Below are 13,662 nucleotides of genomic sequence, written 5' to 3'. Positions count from 1 at the left end.
GGAAAATGCAGATTTATTGTGTTTCCTACTTTTGAAGAAAATGATCCCCTGTGAATCTGTTTCACCTTGCTGTGTTAGTTGAATAAAACTAAGTGTCAAACTGTTGGCAGTGTAATCTTTAACAATATTCCACTGTCTGTTTTTTTATGCTTTCAATTAGAAGCTGGATATTTCTCCTTTAAAATCTTTAAAGACTCCTGAAGGGAGAACTGTAGAAGTCAATCTGCACTTAAAAAGCTCTGCCACTACTAATGCATATTTCATGTCTGAACTGACAGCTATGCTAACAGCAGCACTTCCTATTTCTTTTAGTCCTTTTAGACAAGGAGCAGTCAAGTCATTGGTTTTTTGTTTTTTTAAATAGAAAACTGGTTATTTTGGTGATTGAAATGGTGACATGGGCAACTACTGGAAGATCAACTGGAATTTGTTTGCTTGGGTTTTTAGAGGGTTTTTTTGTTATGATCTTCCTTGAGTTTATACTCTGTGAGTCTATCCCAAACCAACTGTAATGTGTATAGACAGCAAGGACTTCAATATTCAGGGATATTGATACGTTGGCATTCATTAGTGCAGATGTTTACTACAAGATTTAGTAGCATTGCAGGGGGGGGAAGAGAGAGTCTCTTTTCTTTCCTTTCCTCACTTCTTAACTTCACTCTATCAGGCAATGCTAACCGTAAAGGTGGAATGTTTGTCTGTCTGTATTAGTTTTTGCTGTAGTTAATACTTCATAATGTCAGTTGCTTGGAAACCAGTGTTCTGTGACCTCTTGCTGCTTGGCAGAAATCACTCTAATTGGCATGCTTCTAGCACTGTCATTGCTGGCAGTTTGCAGAATTTTTTTTCCAGAAGAAAAAATTTCCTTTTACATGAATGATGGCTCACATTAATTAGACAGCAGTCATGGGCAAAGACTCCTATTTAAGGATATGGATGTATGAATCATTATCTCTATCATCAGTCACTAGAAAAACTGCTATTTTGAGTTCCCATCAATGTTTCTGCCTTTCCAGGTTGTTCACTTTTCAATTTACTCCCCCACCCCCATGGTAGAATGCGTGTGTATGTGTATGCAATGTTATAAGTTTGTTGCTTATTAGATTTTACTGTCTATCTAAACACGTCACAGTGTAATCCTATGCAACATGACACTAAGTGACATATGTTTCCTCACAGATTTGAGCAGCTTTTAGCACTTACAATGGGTTTGCTGTTTTTAGGTAGTAGAATGCTACTGTTCCATGCATAGCTGCCTTTATGTAGAGAGGTAAGGGGGTATGAGGCTCATCTTCTACTTTCACTTGAAGATCTTGGACCAGTAGCATATGCAGATGCAACTCCAACAGCCTTAATGGAATTTCCCCTGCTTAAACAAGCAGCAAATTTGCCCCTTTATGTATAACATAAAATCACATTGTACCCTTCTGGAGGGCCTAGAAAACATGAGGTTTATGTTGCAGAATTTTTGACTAATAGTTCCCTCAAAGAGGATGCGAGAGGAGTTTGAGGTGTGACCTTGAAGTCTCTCAGATTCACTTGTGTCACCCCATGGATTTAGGAATCCCTATGCTTTGCACTCTTCTCTCAACACTGCTCTGGAGGGATCCCCTAACCTGGTAGCACAACTCTCTAAGACTGGAATTTGCAGTCCCAGCATGCCTGTACCCTGCTTCCCTACCACAAAAACATTAACGTCTGCAAGGAAAACTAGCAAAAATACCATCAGATAGGAAGCAGAGCATCCTGCTATTGAAGAGCGGCCTCCATATGCTTCCAGGAATGGTGGGGAAACAAGCCATGGTGATTGGGGGGCCTTCCTTTGAATTGTGCTTTTAACTGTTCCATGCCTCATAGCGTGGGAGGAAAAGAGCCCCAGCTAAAGATAAATCATTTCTATTGTGTGAATTTGTATCTATGTTTACCTAGTCAAATAGCTGAGAGTCTCAACATTGCAATGCCTTTTTCTGAAAGAGCAAGAGAGATTTCGCTTTGTGCAGCAGTAGAAAAGGGCATTTCCTGTATTTTAATGTAATTGAAGTTTAATGAAAAACATTCTGAAACATCTCTAAGTGCATAATAATAAATCAGCAACTGCACCCACTGATATCTGTTATGATAGCCGTGTTGTATGGTCACCTGAGGATCTTTATTTTTTTTCTACTGGTTCCTTATAGTCTTGCCCCAGTTATTGCCAGGAAACCTCCTAATACAAAAAGAGAAATCGTTGGGTGTATCAATTGTTTATTTTCTGACCGAGTCTCCACTTGATAATACACAGGGGATAATACATCTGTAATGCAGATCCTGATTTTAGTTTTGTTTTAACACACACACATGGAGCACAAAATATTGTCATCACAGAGATGGATGGGCAAGAGAACAAAAAAAAAAGAGAGTACAAATGGGAATCTGCCTCTGAAATAATTACCTTGTTGCAGATTGCAAATCCTCCTTGCTACACAGGACATGTGGTGATTTGGCACAGTACCACTTAATTGCTTTAAGTTAGTGTGATAAACACAGTATACTCCTGATATCCAGATAGCTTGCAGGACACAGATTTTATTGGATAGTCAGAAGTGTGATACTCGAGAGGGCAAGAGTCATTCAGCATCAGGGTGGCCTCCCCTGTGCATGGGGGCTCCTCCTCCTCCTTGCAGTCCTTGGCCAGGGGTCTCTGCTCTGTTGCCCTAGGACCACAGCCTCCTTCCCTCCCTTACACCTGCAGCGACAGTGCAGAGAGCTCGCCGCAGTTCTACTGTCACAGCCCGACTCACTCACTCCCATGACAGCAGGTCTGCAGTGGGCTTCCTGCACTGTCGCAGAAGCTATTCAGTAGCAGGGTGGTGTGGCCGGGGGCTCATCGTCCTCTTCCCAGTCCTGGCCAGAGGTTTCTGTTCTATTATGTAAACCTCCTCATTATCCCAGTCCCTTTCTTGTCCCCCAGCATGAGATACATGCTGCGTGGGGGATGTCTCTCATGCTGGGGGACAAGGAAGGGATTCGGATAATGCGGAGGTTTTTCAGATAAATGAGAGGATACTGTAATATGTAATGACAGTGTATTTACAGGTTTCTGTGGCTTATTAACTACATTTAATAAATGTTAATTTAATTATCATGTACCCTACACTGTACTTTAGAAGAAAAAAACAACTTGTTTGGCCTTTAATTGCATGGTACTTGCTGTGTAATTACCTAGCCAGTACATGCTAATTACCATGTTTCTGATTCTCCGCTGCCTTGCACCTTTGTGTAGTCATTCACAGCTGTGCATTATGGGTTTAAAATGCTACCAAATCAGAATTTTCCATTCACTTACATCAGTGATAGCATTTTAGATGGACTTTGCTCTCAGGAAGCCTAATTCTCATTTGCTGTAAGGCCACTGTACACAGTTCGGGCAGTGGAAAGGGGCTCTAAAGTACCCACTGAAAGGCACTTTTCCGGTGCCGGAGGGTATAAAGCAGCCACTGTTAAATGAAAATTAGGCCCAGCTTTGACAGATGTAAATAATTATGCAAGATGCAAGGCAGTTAAGAATATAATAGCCCGCAGTTACTATAGTGCACTGCTGACACAAGGAGCATAGTGTGGACAGACACAAGCAATTTAATTACTGTACATTGACGTAACTGAGGTTGACTTAATTTTGTAGTGTAGACTTGCCCAGAGATCATTTCAACTATAGAAATGAAGCAACTTCTCAAGTGAAATGTGCCATCTGTATAATATCCATAGCAACACTATATAACAATTTGGGACAGGGAATGAAAAAATAACACTGTATCCAATTGAAACTGCGGTGAGGAAACCAAAATTTAATTACCTGCACTGAAATTTGATGAAGACACAGGGGTTAACACTTCTACAAAAATTGCTGTGAGATCTTTCATGACTACAGATTGTTAGAACTTCAGTTTCATTAGCACCTTCAGTAGCACAGCACCTCTAAATCCACACAAGGGCCCTGACTGCACACTAAGTCAAAATGAAGCGGGCCAGCCACCTGTTGAATCACCATTGCCTGCACTTAGGTATTCCTTTGAATTCTCCATCCCAAATACTGATCTCTCTTGCCCCTCCTTAGTTTGAGAGATCTGATAGGATCACAGCCCAACATTGAATAGCTGCAGGTGATTTAAGTGTTCATTTAAAATGTTTCCGTCAATTTTTGTCTTTAATCTGCCATATTCAGAATGTTGTACTATATATTATTTAGTTTTCATTTACTGTAGTTCCAAAGCTATCATATTCTGACTTTTCTGTTTAAAAAAAATATGTAGTATTGTTCCATGATTTTTTCTGTTACAAAGAATCCTGGTCAAAAGGAAGCTAAGAGGCAACATAGGTTATGGCACTTGCTTTTCAACTCAGAAGACCGGGGTTTGTATTCAATTTGTCATTAGTGCAATGAGTTTGGCAGTCCCTAGGAAACATTTACATCACAATACCTCCTACACAATTTGGGAATTGGCAGAATGCCCAGGGAAGGCCCTTCAGTGGATTAGTAGGGAGCTGCTGCAGATAAGGTTTGAGGTGCTTTAGTGAAATATATGAAACTGCATTTAGAAAGCCTGTGCTGTGAACAGCTTTCAAATCAATGCCGCCTGTGTTGTATTTGTTTATAAAATTGGCTATAAACTGCTGCAAGGGGCTAAATTCTTCCTTTATAGTACCTAGGGACAAGAATAAATTCTACCATTAGCTCTAATCACGTAGGAGCCTATATACCACTAAACCAAGAAAGTCTGTGTAAACGAGCCATCCTGGGGCACGAAGGCTAACAACTCCCATGACCAAATAAATAACTTATATGTACCTGGCTAGATTTGTTGCTAGACAAAATAACATGCGCACAAACAAATATGTGCTTTTCTCTTGTCTCATAATTTGTAGTCATCAGGACTCTGAGGTAACATTAGACCTAGGGCAACAGCGCCTTGGCTGGTGTAAATAGGCCTAGTTCAGTGGCAGTCAAGAGAGCTACACCCATTTACACCAGCTGAGTGAGGCTCTCCCCACTTAAGCACAGTTGGTGTCCCTTGTTCCTTGTGTAGATTACTTATAATGGTTCCTGTTTACATACTGTAGATGTGAGGATGGTAGTGAATTTGGTAAAATTTTATATACAAGGTCAAATACATCCCTGGTGTAATGCCACTCAAGTTACTTAAATTGGCCCAGTGTATTTAAATAAAATGTAAATATGTTGGTAAATATGTGGTTTGCTTTGACGTTGATAAATTTTTAACATCATTGTGTTAGCTTCTTAATGTCACCCGAACACCGGATTTATGGTCAAGAGAAACAAATTAATGGATTCCTTCAGTTTTGTCTGAGCCATTCCTCTGCAAAGAAAAGCATCAGGAATCTTTAATCCTGGAGGCAAAAGCTTGACTCAGCAATACTTTTATGGTGCTGCATTATAATTAACTGATGACCCAGAGACCATGAAGGATTTAAAGAGTAATTTAATAAGCATGGAATAGTACTAAGCACTGAAAATATGCTCACAATCAATTTGTTGTACACACAGTATGCTGCTAGGTCATTCTTCTGTGCATGTGGTTGACCTTTATCTATAATAATTTATGCCTATCAAGAAAAGTGAAGAATGCTATTGCAAATTATTAGCACTCAAGAAACTCTTTTAATTTTCATGCTGACAAAGGTATTAACTTACCAAAAATAATGCACGTCCTTTTGTCTGAAAGACAGCTGAAAATCTGTGTTGTGACTACAGTTGACTAAAGCTCAATTACTGTAATAAATGTATTCCAAATTTCATCTCAGTTGCATTTGCATTTTAATGAATGATTCTCACCTACTTATCAATTTGGCAGCCAGGCTAAATTTATTAAGTTACTGTATAAACAGGGCATTCTGATGCTAGCATTTAAATGCAGAAATATTTGCTGTGCCAATGCTAAAAATATTGTAAATCTGCATTATATAAATATATTTCAATTACCTGTACATCCTAACTTGGAATTTAGGATGTATTTAATTAAATTGGAATTTAATCTTGTATTTAATTTTTTCTCCATGCCAAAAGTCCATAGACTTCTAAGGTCTTTCTTGACCTTCTCTGGAATTGTGAATTTGTTGTTTAAATCTGGCACATGTTATAGCGTAGACATACCTTTGCTGTGTTTTTTCACTAACCTGATTTATTTCTTTGTTACTACTTGGAAATTGGATGAAATTAATTACGTGGAATAGTTGTTTGTAGAGAACGCCATTTTGAAAGTCATATACAAACAAGTGTTTATACACCATTGGTTGTAGCCATGTGTTCCTGTAGGCTTGCCAAGCAGATCACTGATTTTATTATACATTTAAAAAGCCCTTTAAGTCAGGTAAATCTTACAAAATTGTATTTAAACGCACACCACTTCTATATTTCTTTCCCCAATATTGCTGATTATTGAAGCAGTTTGTGTGGAAAAGAAATTTTCTGTTTTATCATTTTCTTTGTTTTTTCACCCATTCGCTTTGATTCATTTTACAATCTTACTCTTTAGTGTTTATGGCATCATAATCAACAGCCACAACAATGCTTCTACACGTGGAAGAAGCAGTATGAAGGAAGGAAAAACATCTTTTTACACACAAATATCTTGATAATCCGCAGTAATGACAGGAAAAACCTATAGAAAAATCACATGAGAATGAAGCAAGAGTTTGCTATGTTGTTAAAAAAGAAATTAAATGTGTCGAGAGATCTTTTATGTGAAAAACTTGAAGAACAATTAGCCTGCCTGACTTTATTCCAGAATGCTTGTGAACTTTATAAAGCACACAGTATCTCTCAATAAGGCCATGGCTGTCTGAAAGCAACGTTTTTACTTTGTTCCTGAGCCAGTACAGAAAGGTCTAGCAGAGAGGTTAAGCTGTGTCAGAACGAGAGAGGTGGAGTGACTGGCGTTTGCAATTGCTGGGCTCAAAAAAATGGCAAATTGTTACCCTTCACAAGTAATTTGTCATAAACACAGGCAGGCAGGGAGAGAGGGAGGGAGCTATTCACCTTGAGAACTAGTGAACTGAACACTTGCTGTTTGCTACCTATATAACCTTTCGGTACTTTAAGGCATCTCTAATAAGAAAATGGTTTGGTTCCTTCTCAGTAAAATGAACCAGGCCCAGCTTCAGCATAGATCTGTGTTAAAAGATTAGGTACAGCCTGACAACGCTTAATCCAAAACTCAGAAACACATTCATTTAGATGGATACGTTCTGTGCCAGGGTATGAACCATCATGTCTGACTTGGATCAGCTGCCACTTTCTAGTTACACATTGTAATCAAAGACTGCAGAGTAACCTATTACGCTATGCCATATCCGTTTCACTGCCATGGTGCGCTTTCTCTTTTCTGTCCCTGCTATCATCCTATAGGGAGTGCATTATGGCTTCTTCTTTTTTCTCCTTACTGTAATGCCCTTGCCTGTTGCCTCCAAGTCACTGACAGACTTCACTGACAGCTTTCCTGTTGCTGACAATGAAGCTCAGTGGCAGCAAGTGGAATTTAGCAGCTAACAGGTGGCTTCAGGGCAATACCTGTCAGCTTATGACAATCAAGCTAAGGTAGAAAGTGGCATGGTGGCCAACAAGCTACTATAAACTATAGTTAACCAAGAGATTATTTAACCTGACGAGAGAACAAAGCCAGGATGAGCTCAACATTTAACTAATGTTGTACAGACTGTGAGACACAAGGAATGACCTAGTGGGACTGAAGAATCTTTCTGTTCTTTTTGCTTAGTGATATTTCTTCTCCTTCATGGTGCAGAAGAAAATATTTTGCTGATATTTGGTACATTTTGATTACCCTGTATAATTAAAGTGGAATATGCAACCTTCTGTTGACACCTATGTCCTTGACCTATAGCTTTGTCAATTATCAGCATCAAACTGTAGCATCTCACCTGCATCCAAAGTATGCTGACCAACACATCCACTTTTGTGGGGAAGCTCCTGCTTTAGAACAGGTCCCTATTTTGAGAGTTGTTAGTTCTTCCACTCTGTTTTCAACAACTTGAACAAATCTGCTCTAAAGGGGCATCATTACAGTAAAATTCTTTCTGCTTTTCTAACCAGAAAATTCTCCCCAGAAGGAGAGGCACCGGTCCTGGAGGCACTGCAATACCAGGTCAATGCATGGGGTGGACAGAGCAAGCTCCTATTCCAGCCCCTTGTTTCAAAAATCAATTTAATAGACAGTCCTCAAATAAAGGACATAGATATTAAACTGATAAGAACAGATTTAAAAGTTTATTAGAAAATTTTCTTAAACCAGATTGCCACTGTACGCACCTAAAGCATCTGATTGCCCACTCTCTTTATGCCAGTGTAATTCTATTAACTTCAGAGAAAGTCACACTCAGTGGAAAATCAGGCTCAGAAAGTTCAGTGTGAGCTGGGACATCAAAGACGACGACTTCCAAACCAGCTGCCCTCTCTAGTGCAAGTCACCTGTGTACTTGGGGAAAATGGATTATGCTGTTGGTGGGAGCTGAAGAAACATATAAGTAGGCTTTGGAACTCATTGCCACAGGGTATCATTGAGGTCAAAACTTAGCATGATTCAGATATTGGACATGTGCAGGAGTGGCTCTAGGCATTTTGCCGCCCCAAGCATGGCAGGCAGGCTGCCTTTGGCGGCACGCCTGCGGAGGGTCCACTGAAGCCGCGGGACCAGTGGACCCTCCGCAGGCAAGCCACCGAAGGCAGCCTGCCTGCCGCCCTCGCGGCGACCGGCAGAGTGCCCCCAGTGGCTTGCCGCCCCAAGCACGCGCTTGGCGTGCTGGTGCCTGGAGCCGCCCCTGGACATGTGTATGGATAAGGGGGTTGGACTAGATGGCCTCCTGAGGTCCCTTCCAACCCTGATATTCTATGATTCTATGATAACAAGAATACACAAAATAATAATAGCAAATAATAAAAAAAATTGGAAAGGATATAAAACCTCATGCTTCAGAGCTTAAACCAATCTCTATTAGGGGAGGAGACTTCCCCAATGTGCAGGTTATCCCATAACTGTGTACTACAGGGTTCCTTGCACTGAAGCACATTGGACTGGCCACTGTCAGAGCCCATGTACAGGACTAGATTGATCCTGTATCTGATCCAGTAAGACAATTCCTATGTTCCTATCAAATGAATGAGAGAGAATTCTTCAACTCTCTGTTTATATTACTAGAGCCTCTGGGTGCTGACGTTTGAAGAGGTATCTGATTCATGGCCTTTACCCTCTCCTACAGTGTGGGTATATTCTACATTGTATCCTGGCTAGCTCAGGGCTCAACAACAACAACAAAAGGATATTTACTATTTTCAGGTTGTGGTTTATAAGCTTGCATTTCTCACCTGAAAGTATAAAATTAGGTACAGAGTCTCTAAAGCTAAGCTATGAGTTTTGAGTAGCTGTTTCTAGGGAAGATGTTGCAATAGGTCTGTCAAGCTAATTATTATTATTAATCTTTCTTTCTACAATTTCTGCAGGTTCTCTGAAACTTCCTTTACTTCCTACTAGGGCTGTCAATTAATCACAGTTAACTCATGTAATTAACTCAAAAATTAATTGTGATTAAAAAAATTAATTTCAATTAATCGCATTTTTAATCGCACTGTTAAACAATAGAATACGAATTGAAATTCATTACATATTTGTGGATGTTTTTCTACATTTTCAAATATATTGATTTCAGTTACAACACAGAATACAAAGTGTGCACTGTTCACTTTATATTTTTATTACAAATATTTGCACTGTAAATGATAAACAAAACACTTTTTCAATTCACCTCATACAAGTACTGTAGTGCAATCTCTATCATGAAAGTGCAGCTTACAAATGTAGATTTTTTTTGTTACATAACTACATTCAAAAACAAAACAATGCAAAACTTTAGAGCCTACAAGTCCACTCAGTCCTACTTCTCGTTCAGCCAATTGCTAAAACAAACAAGTTTGTTTACATTTACAGAAGATAATGCTGCCCACTACTTATTTTAAATGTCACCAGAAAGTGAGAACAGGCATTCTCATGGGACTTTTGTAGCCAGCGTTGCAAGGTATTTACGTGCCAGATATGCTAAATATCCATATGCCCTTGATGCTTCAGCCACCATTCCAGAGGACATGCTTCCATGCTGATGATGCTCGTTAAAAAAATAATGTGTTAATTAAATTTGTGACTGAACTCCTTGGGGGAGAATTGTATGTCTCCGGCTCTATTTTATGTGCATTCTGCCATATATTTCATGTTATAGCAGTCTTAGATGATAACCCAGCACATGTTGTTCATTTTAAGAACACTTTCGCTGCAGATGTGACAAAACGCAAAGAAGGTACCAATGTGAGATTTCTAAAGATAGCTACAGCACTCAACCCAAGGTTTAAAAATCTGAAGTGCCGTCCAAAATCTGAGCAGGATGAGGTATGGCACTTGTTTTCAGAAGTCTTAAGAGCAACAGTCCAATGCAAAAACTACAGAACCCGAGCCACCAAAAAAGAAAATCAACCTTCTGCTGGTGGCATCTGACTCACATGATGAAAATGAACATGTGTCAGTCTGCACTGCTTTGAATTGTTATCAAGCAGAACCCATCATCAGCATGGACACATATCCTCTGGAATGGTGGTTGATGCATGAAGGGACATATGAATCTTTAGCGCAATTGGCACGTAACTATCTTGCGATGCCAGCTACAATAGTGCCATGCAAACACCTGTTCTCACTTTCAGGTGACATTGTGAACAAGAAGTGGGCTGCATTATCTCCTGCAAATGTAAACAAACTTGTTTGTCTGAGCAATTGGCTGAACAAGAAATAGGATTGAGTGGACTTGTAGGCTCTAAAGTTTTACATTGTTTTATTTTTGAATGCGGGGTGGGAGGGGTTGTACACAATTCTACATTTGTAAGTTCAATGTTCATGATAAAGAGATTGCACTACAGTACTTGTATTAGGTGAATTGAAAAATGCTATTTCTTTTGGTTTTTACAGTGTAAATATTTGTAATCAAATATAAATATAAAATAAGCACTGTAAACTTTGTATGCTGTGTTATAATTGAAATCAATATATTTGAAAATGTAGAAAACATCCAAAAATATTTAAATACATTGTATCCTATTATGGTTTAACAGTATGATTAATTGTGAATAATTTTTTTTTATTGCTTGACAGCTCTACTTCCTAGATTTCACATCTTCTTGTACTGCTGACATACAGTAAAACCAGCTTGATTTTCCTCTTTGGCCTCCTTCCCCACCTGAATCACATACATTTGGAGATGCTTTCATTAGTGAACTGCTGAGAAAATGTTGCCTGGTTCCCTCAGATTACCACTGAGATGCAAGATGTTAGTGATCTGGAAAAGGCCATATTTGAACTTTCACTGCATTTTAAAAAAAATCATTAATTTCAACTGATATTTTGGGCCATCTCAGAGTTTGGTTAATTTTTTTTAACAGTTCTCACAAAATTTTCTTCTACAGAGATATGAGAGTATCTATGCATCTCTCTGGTGTATTTATTTCTAATTTGAGGTCATTTTTCAAACCTTCCCTTTTGACCAGTCAAATACACAACGTCTAGACTCTCTGTAGTGCCAACATGTAACTCTTAACAATGATTAAAGGAAGAGAAATGCCCCTCAGAGAAAAGACCTTAAAACATCACTGGGCTTACCTGACTGCATCTATAAAGTTTATGGATTTTGATTTTCTTTTAAATTCCGGTATCCCGTCATTTATTGGCAGGCATTTGATCAGTTCAGTGAAGCAGGGTCGGGGGTATTTCCACACTCTTCAGAAAGAAACGTTGGAGAGGAAGAATGCACTGAAATCAGCACGGCAAAAACAAAAGGAAAAATGGCGAACTGAATGGCAGCCACCTAGAGACTCATCAGATGAGGAAGACTCTGATGAAGAGCTAACTGAGTAAGTGGGTTTTGGTATTTAGTTGACTTGAGAATCAAAGATTTTGAAAGAGGCAGTTTCAGAATTAAACTCATTGTCTCTGCCATCAATATCTGGACATTTGATTGACTGTTGCAAGATTAATCCCTCCTCATATAAGGCCGTTTTCGACTCTATATACAGACCCCAAATTTTCAACTTAGACACTTACATCAGGGCAACAAATTCTGCATTTGAACCCTCGGATTGGCCTGGATGTGCCTAAAGTGGATAATCAGCCACCTAAATGCTGACTCCAACACCAAAATATGGAACAGGGAGCCTTAACATAGATGCCTGAGGCAGAATAGTCCCTCTTGTATGAAACAGAAACTTGACATGCTTTAAAATTCAGTTAATAGAGTGGAAACTTGATTCGTGAACGATGAGCAAAAATGCTTGAGAAACAGTACAAAGAGAGGAGGTGGCTTTGAGGGGAGAGGGACTGGTGGGTGGAGGGAAAACTTCAGAGCTAGCTGAGGAGAGCTGGCTGTGTGAGAAGAAGATGTTGGCGCACAGGTCCACAGTGCTTAGCTTTCTATAAATTGTCCCACCTAAGAGTTGTTCCCGCCATGCCACAAAAGAGGAACATGGGGACTAAAGACCAGATTTGTACATGTATCTAAAGATGCAGGTAGGTGCTTAGTGGAACTTTCAGTAGTACCTACATTGAAAGCCATTGGAATGAGGTACCCAGGCACTTTTGAAAATCCCACTAGGCTCCTAGCCGCATCTTTGGGGACTAAATATCTTTTACACTCTGGCCCTAAAGCACTAAGAACACGTTGGGATAGCACACAAAACACAGTGGCCTATTTGTGTTCATTTGGTCCTGTCTTTCTCTCCTCCTCCCATTCCCCACTCTGTTTAGTTTCATGCAATCCCAAACTTCCCATTACATTGTGGCTGTTAGCTGGGATTGTCATTAGTAATAATTATGCTTCCTCCACTGAGATTTGCTAACCACTGGACTATTCTTCCTCTCAGAATCCGTTTTGTTTATTCAGTAATACTCTATTTGTTCCTAATACTTATTTCTAGCTATGCAGGAGTTGAACAGATGAAGTGTTGAATTTTAAGCCTGCATCCAAACAATTGGATTTTTACATTTCTGCCATGCCCTCTTTTCCACCTACCCTCAGTATCTCTATGTAGGTTCTGTTTGGTCTGGACTTCAATATTCTCTAACTACACAGTCTACTCTGAAGTTTTATGTTGTCAAATATTGTGTTTATATTCCTGCTCCACTTTGGGACTAAGAATTACAAAATCTCAAAAGATGCTTGAGACTGCAGTGGAGACAGATCACACAGGAAGGGTGAATGTTTGGGAGCTGCTAGCTGGAAACAGCAGCAAATCTCAGTGTGGGTGTAGGACTTTGGAGACCTGAGTGCTTCACTGCAGACTCCCAATGTGACCTTCGGCAAGTCATTTAGGGCCAGATTTGTTAACGTATTTTTTAAATGTTTTTGCCAGTATCACTTATTTTGCTCTCTGAACCAGTAAAAGCAATACTGGCAATAAGTCCTTTTTGCTGCTATCAACTGCATCTAGACTAGGGCTTTTGCCCTTGTAGAAGTGTTGCACACACAAAAATCACACCCCTCGTGTAGATCTGGCCAAGGGCATAAGGTTGGTATCAGTGACAACTTACTTGCTCAGCATTTTACTTATCATTCCCTCCAACTGAT

The 13,662-nt window shown here is 39.5% G+C and overlaps 1 protein-coding gene and 1 non-coding gene across 4 annotated transcripts in view; one reads left to right on the top strand and one right to left on the bottom strand.

The window, feature by feature from the left end:
* The window catches only part of CCDC60 (coiled-coil domain containing 60), a 145,373-nt gene that overhangs the window by 97,852 nt on the left and 33,859 nt on the right, over window positions 1–13,662 (top strand). For all 3 annotated transcript variants that reach the window (XM_039505901.1, XM_039505900.1, XM_039505898.1), the window contains exon 4: window positions 11,774–11,953. In XM_039505901.1, the coding sequence (XP_039361835.1) occupies window positions 11,774–11,953 (180 nt within the window). The remainder of the gene's footprint in view (window positions 1–11,773; window positions 11,954–13,662) is intronic.
* On the bottom strand, window positions 8,120–8,305 carry LOC120386513. The gene has a single exon (XR_005589756.1). It is a non-coding gene; the product is annotated as a U2 spliceosomal RNA (small nuclear RNA).

The sequence above is a fragment of the Mauremys reevesii genome, linkage group 18 (genome assembly GCF_016161935.1).
Source record: "Mauremys reevesii isolate NIE-2019 linkage group 18, ASM1616193v1, whole genome shotgun sequence".
In the NCBI taxonomy this organism is placed as follows: Eukaryota; Metazoa; Chordata; order Testudines; family Geoemydidae; genus Mauremys; species Mauremys reevesii.
Note: the sequence above shows the minus strand (reverse complement) of the source record. Positions and strands in the feature narration are given on the sequence as shown.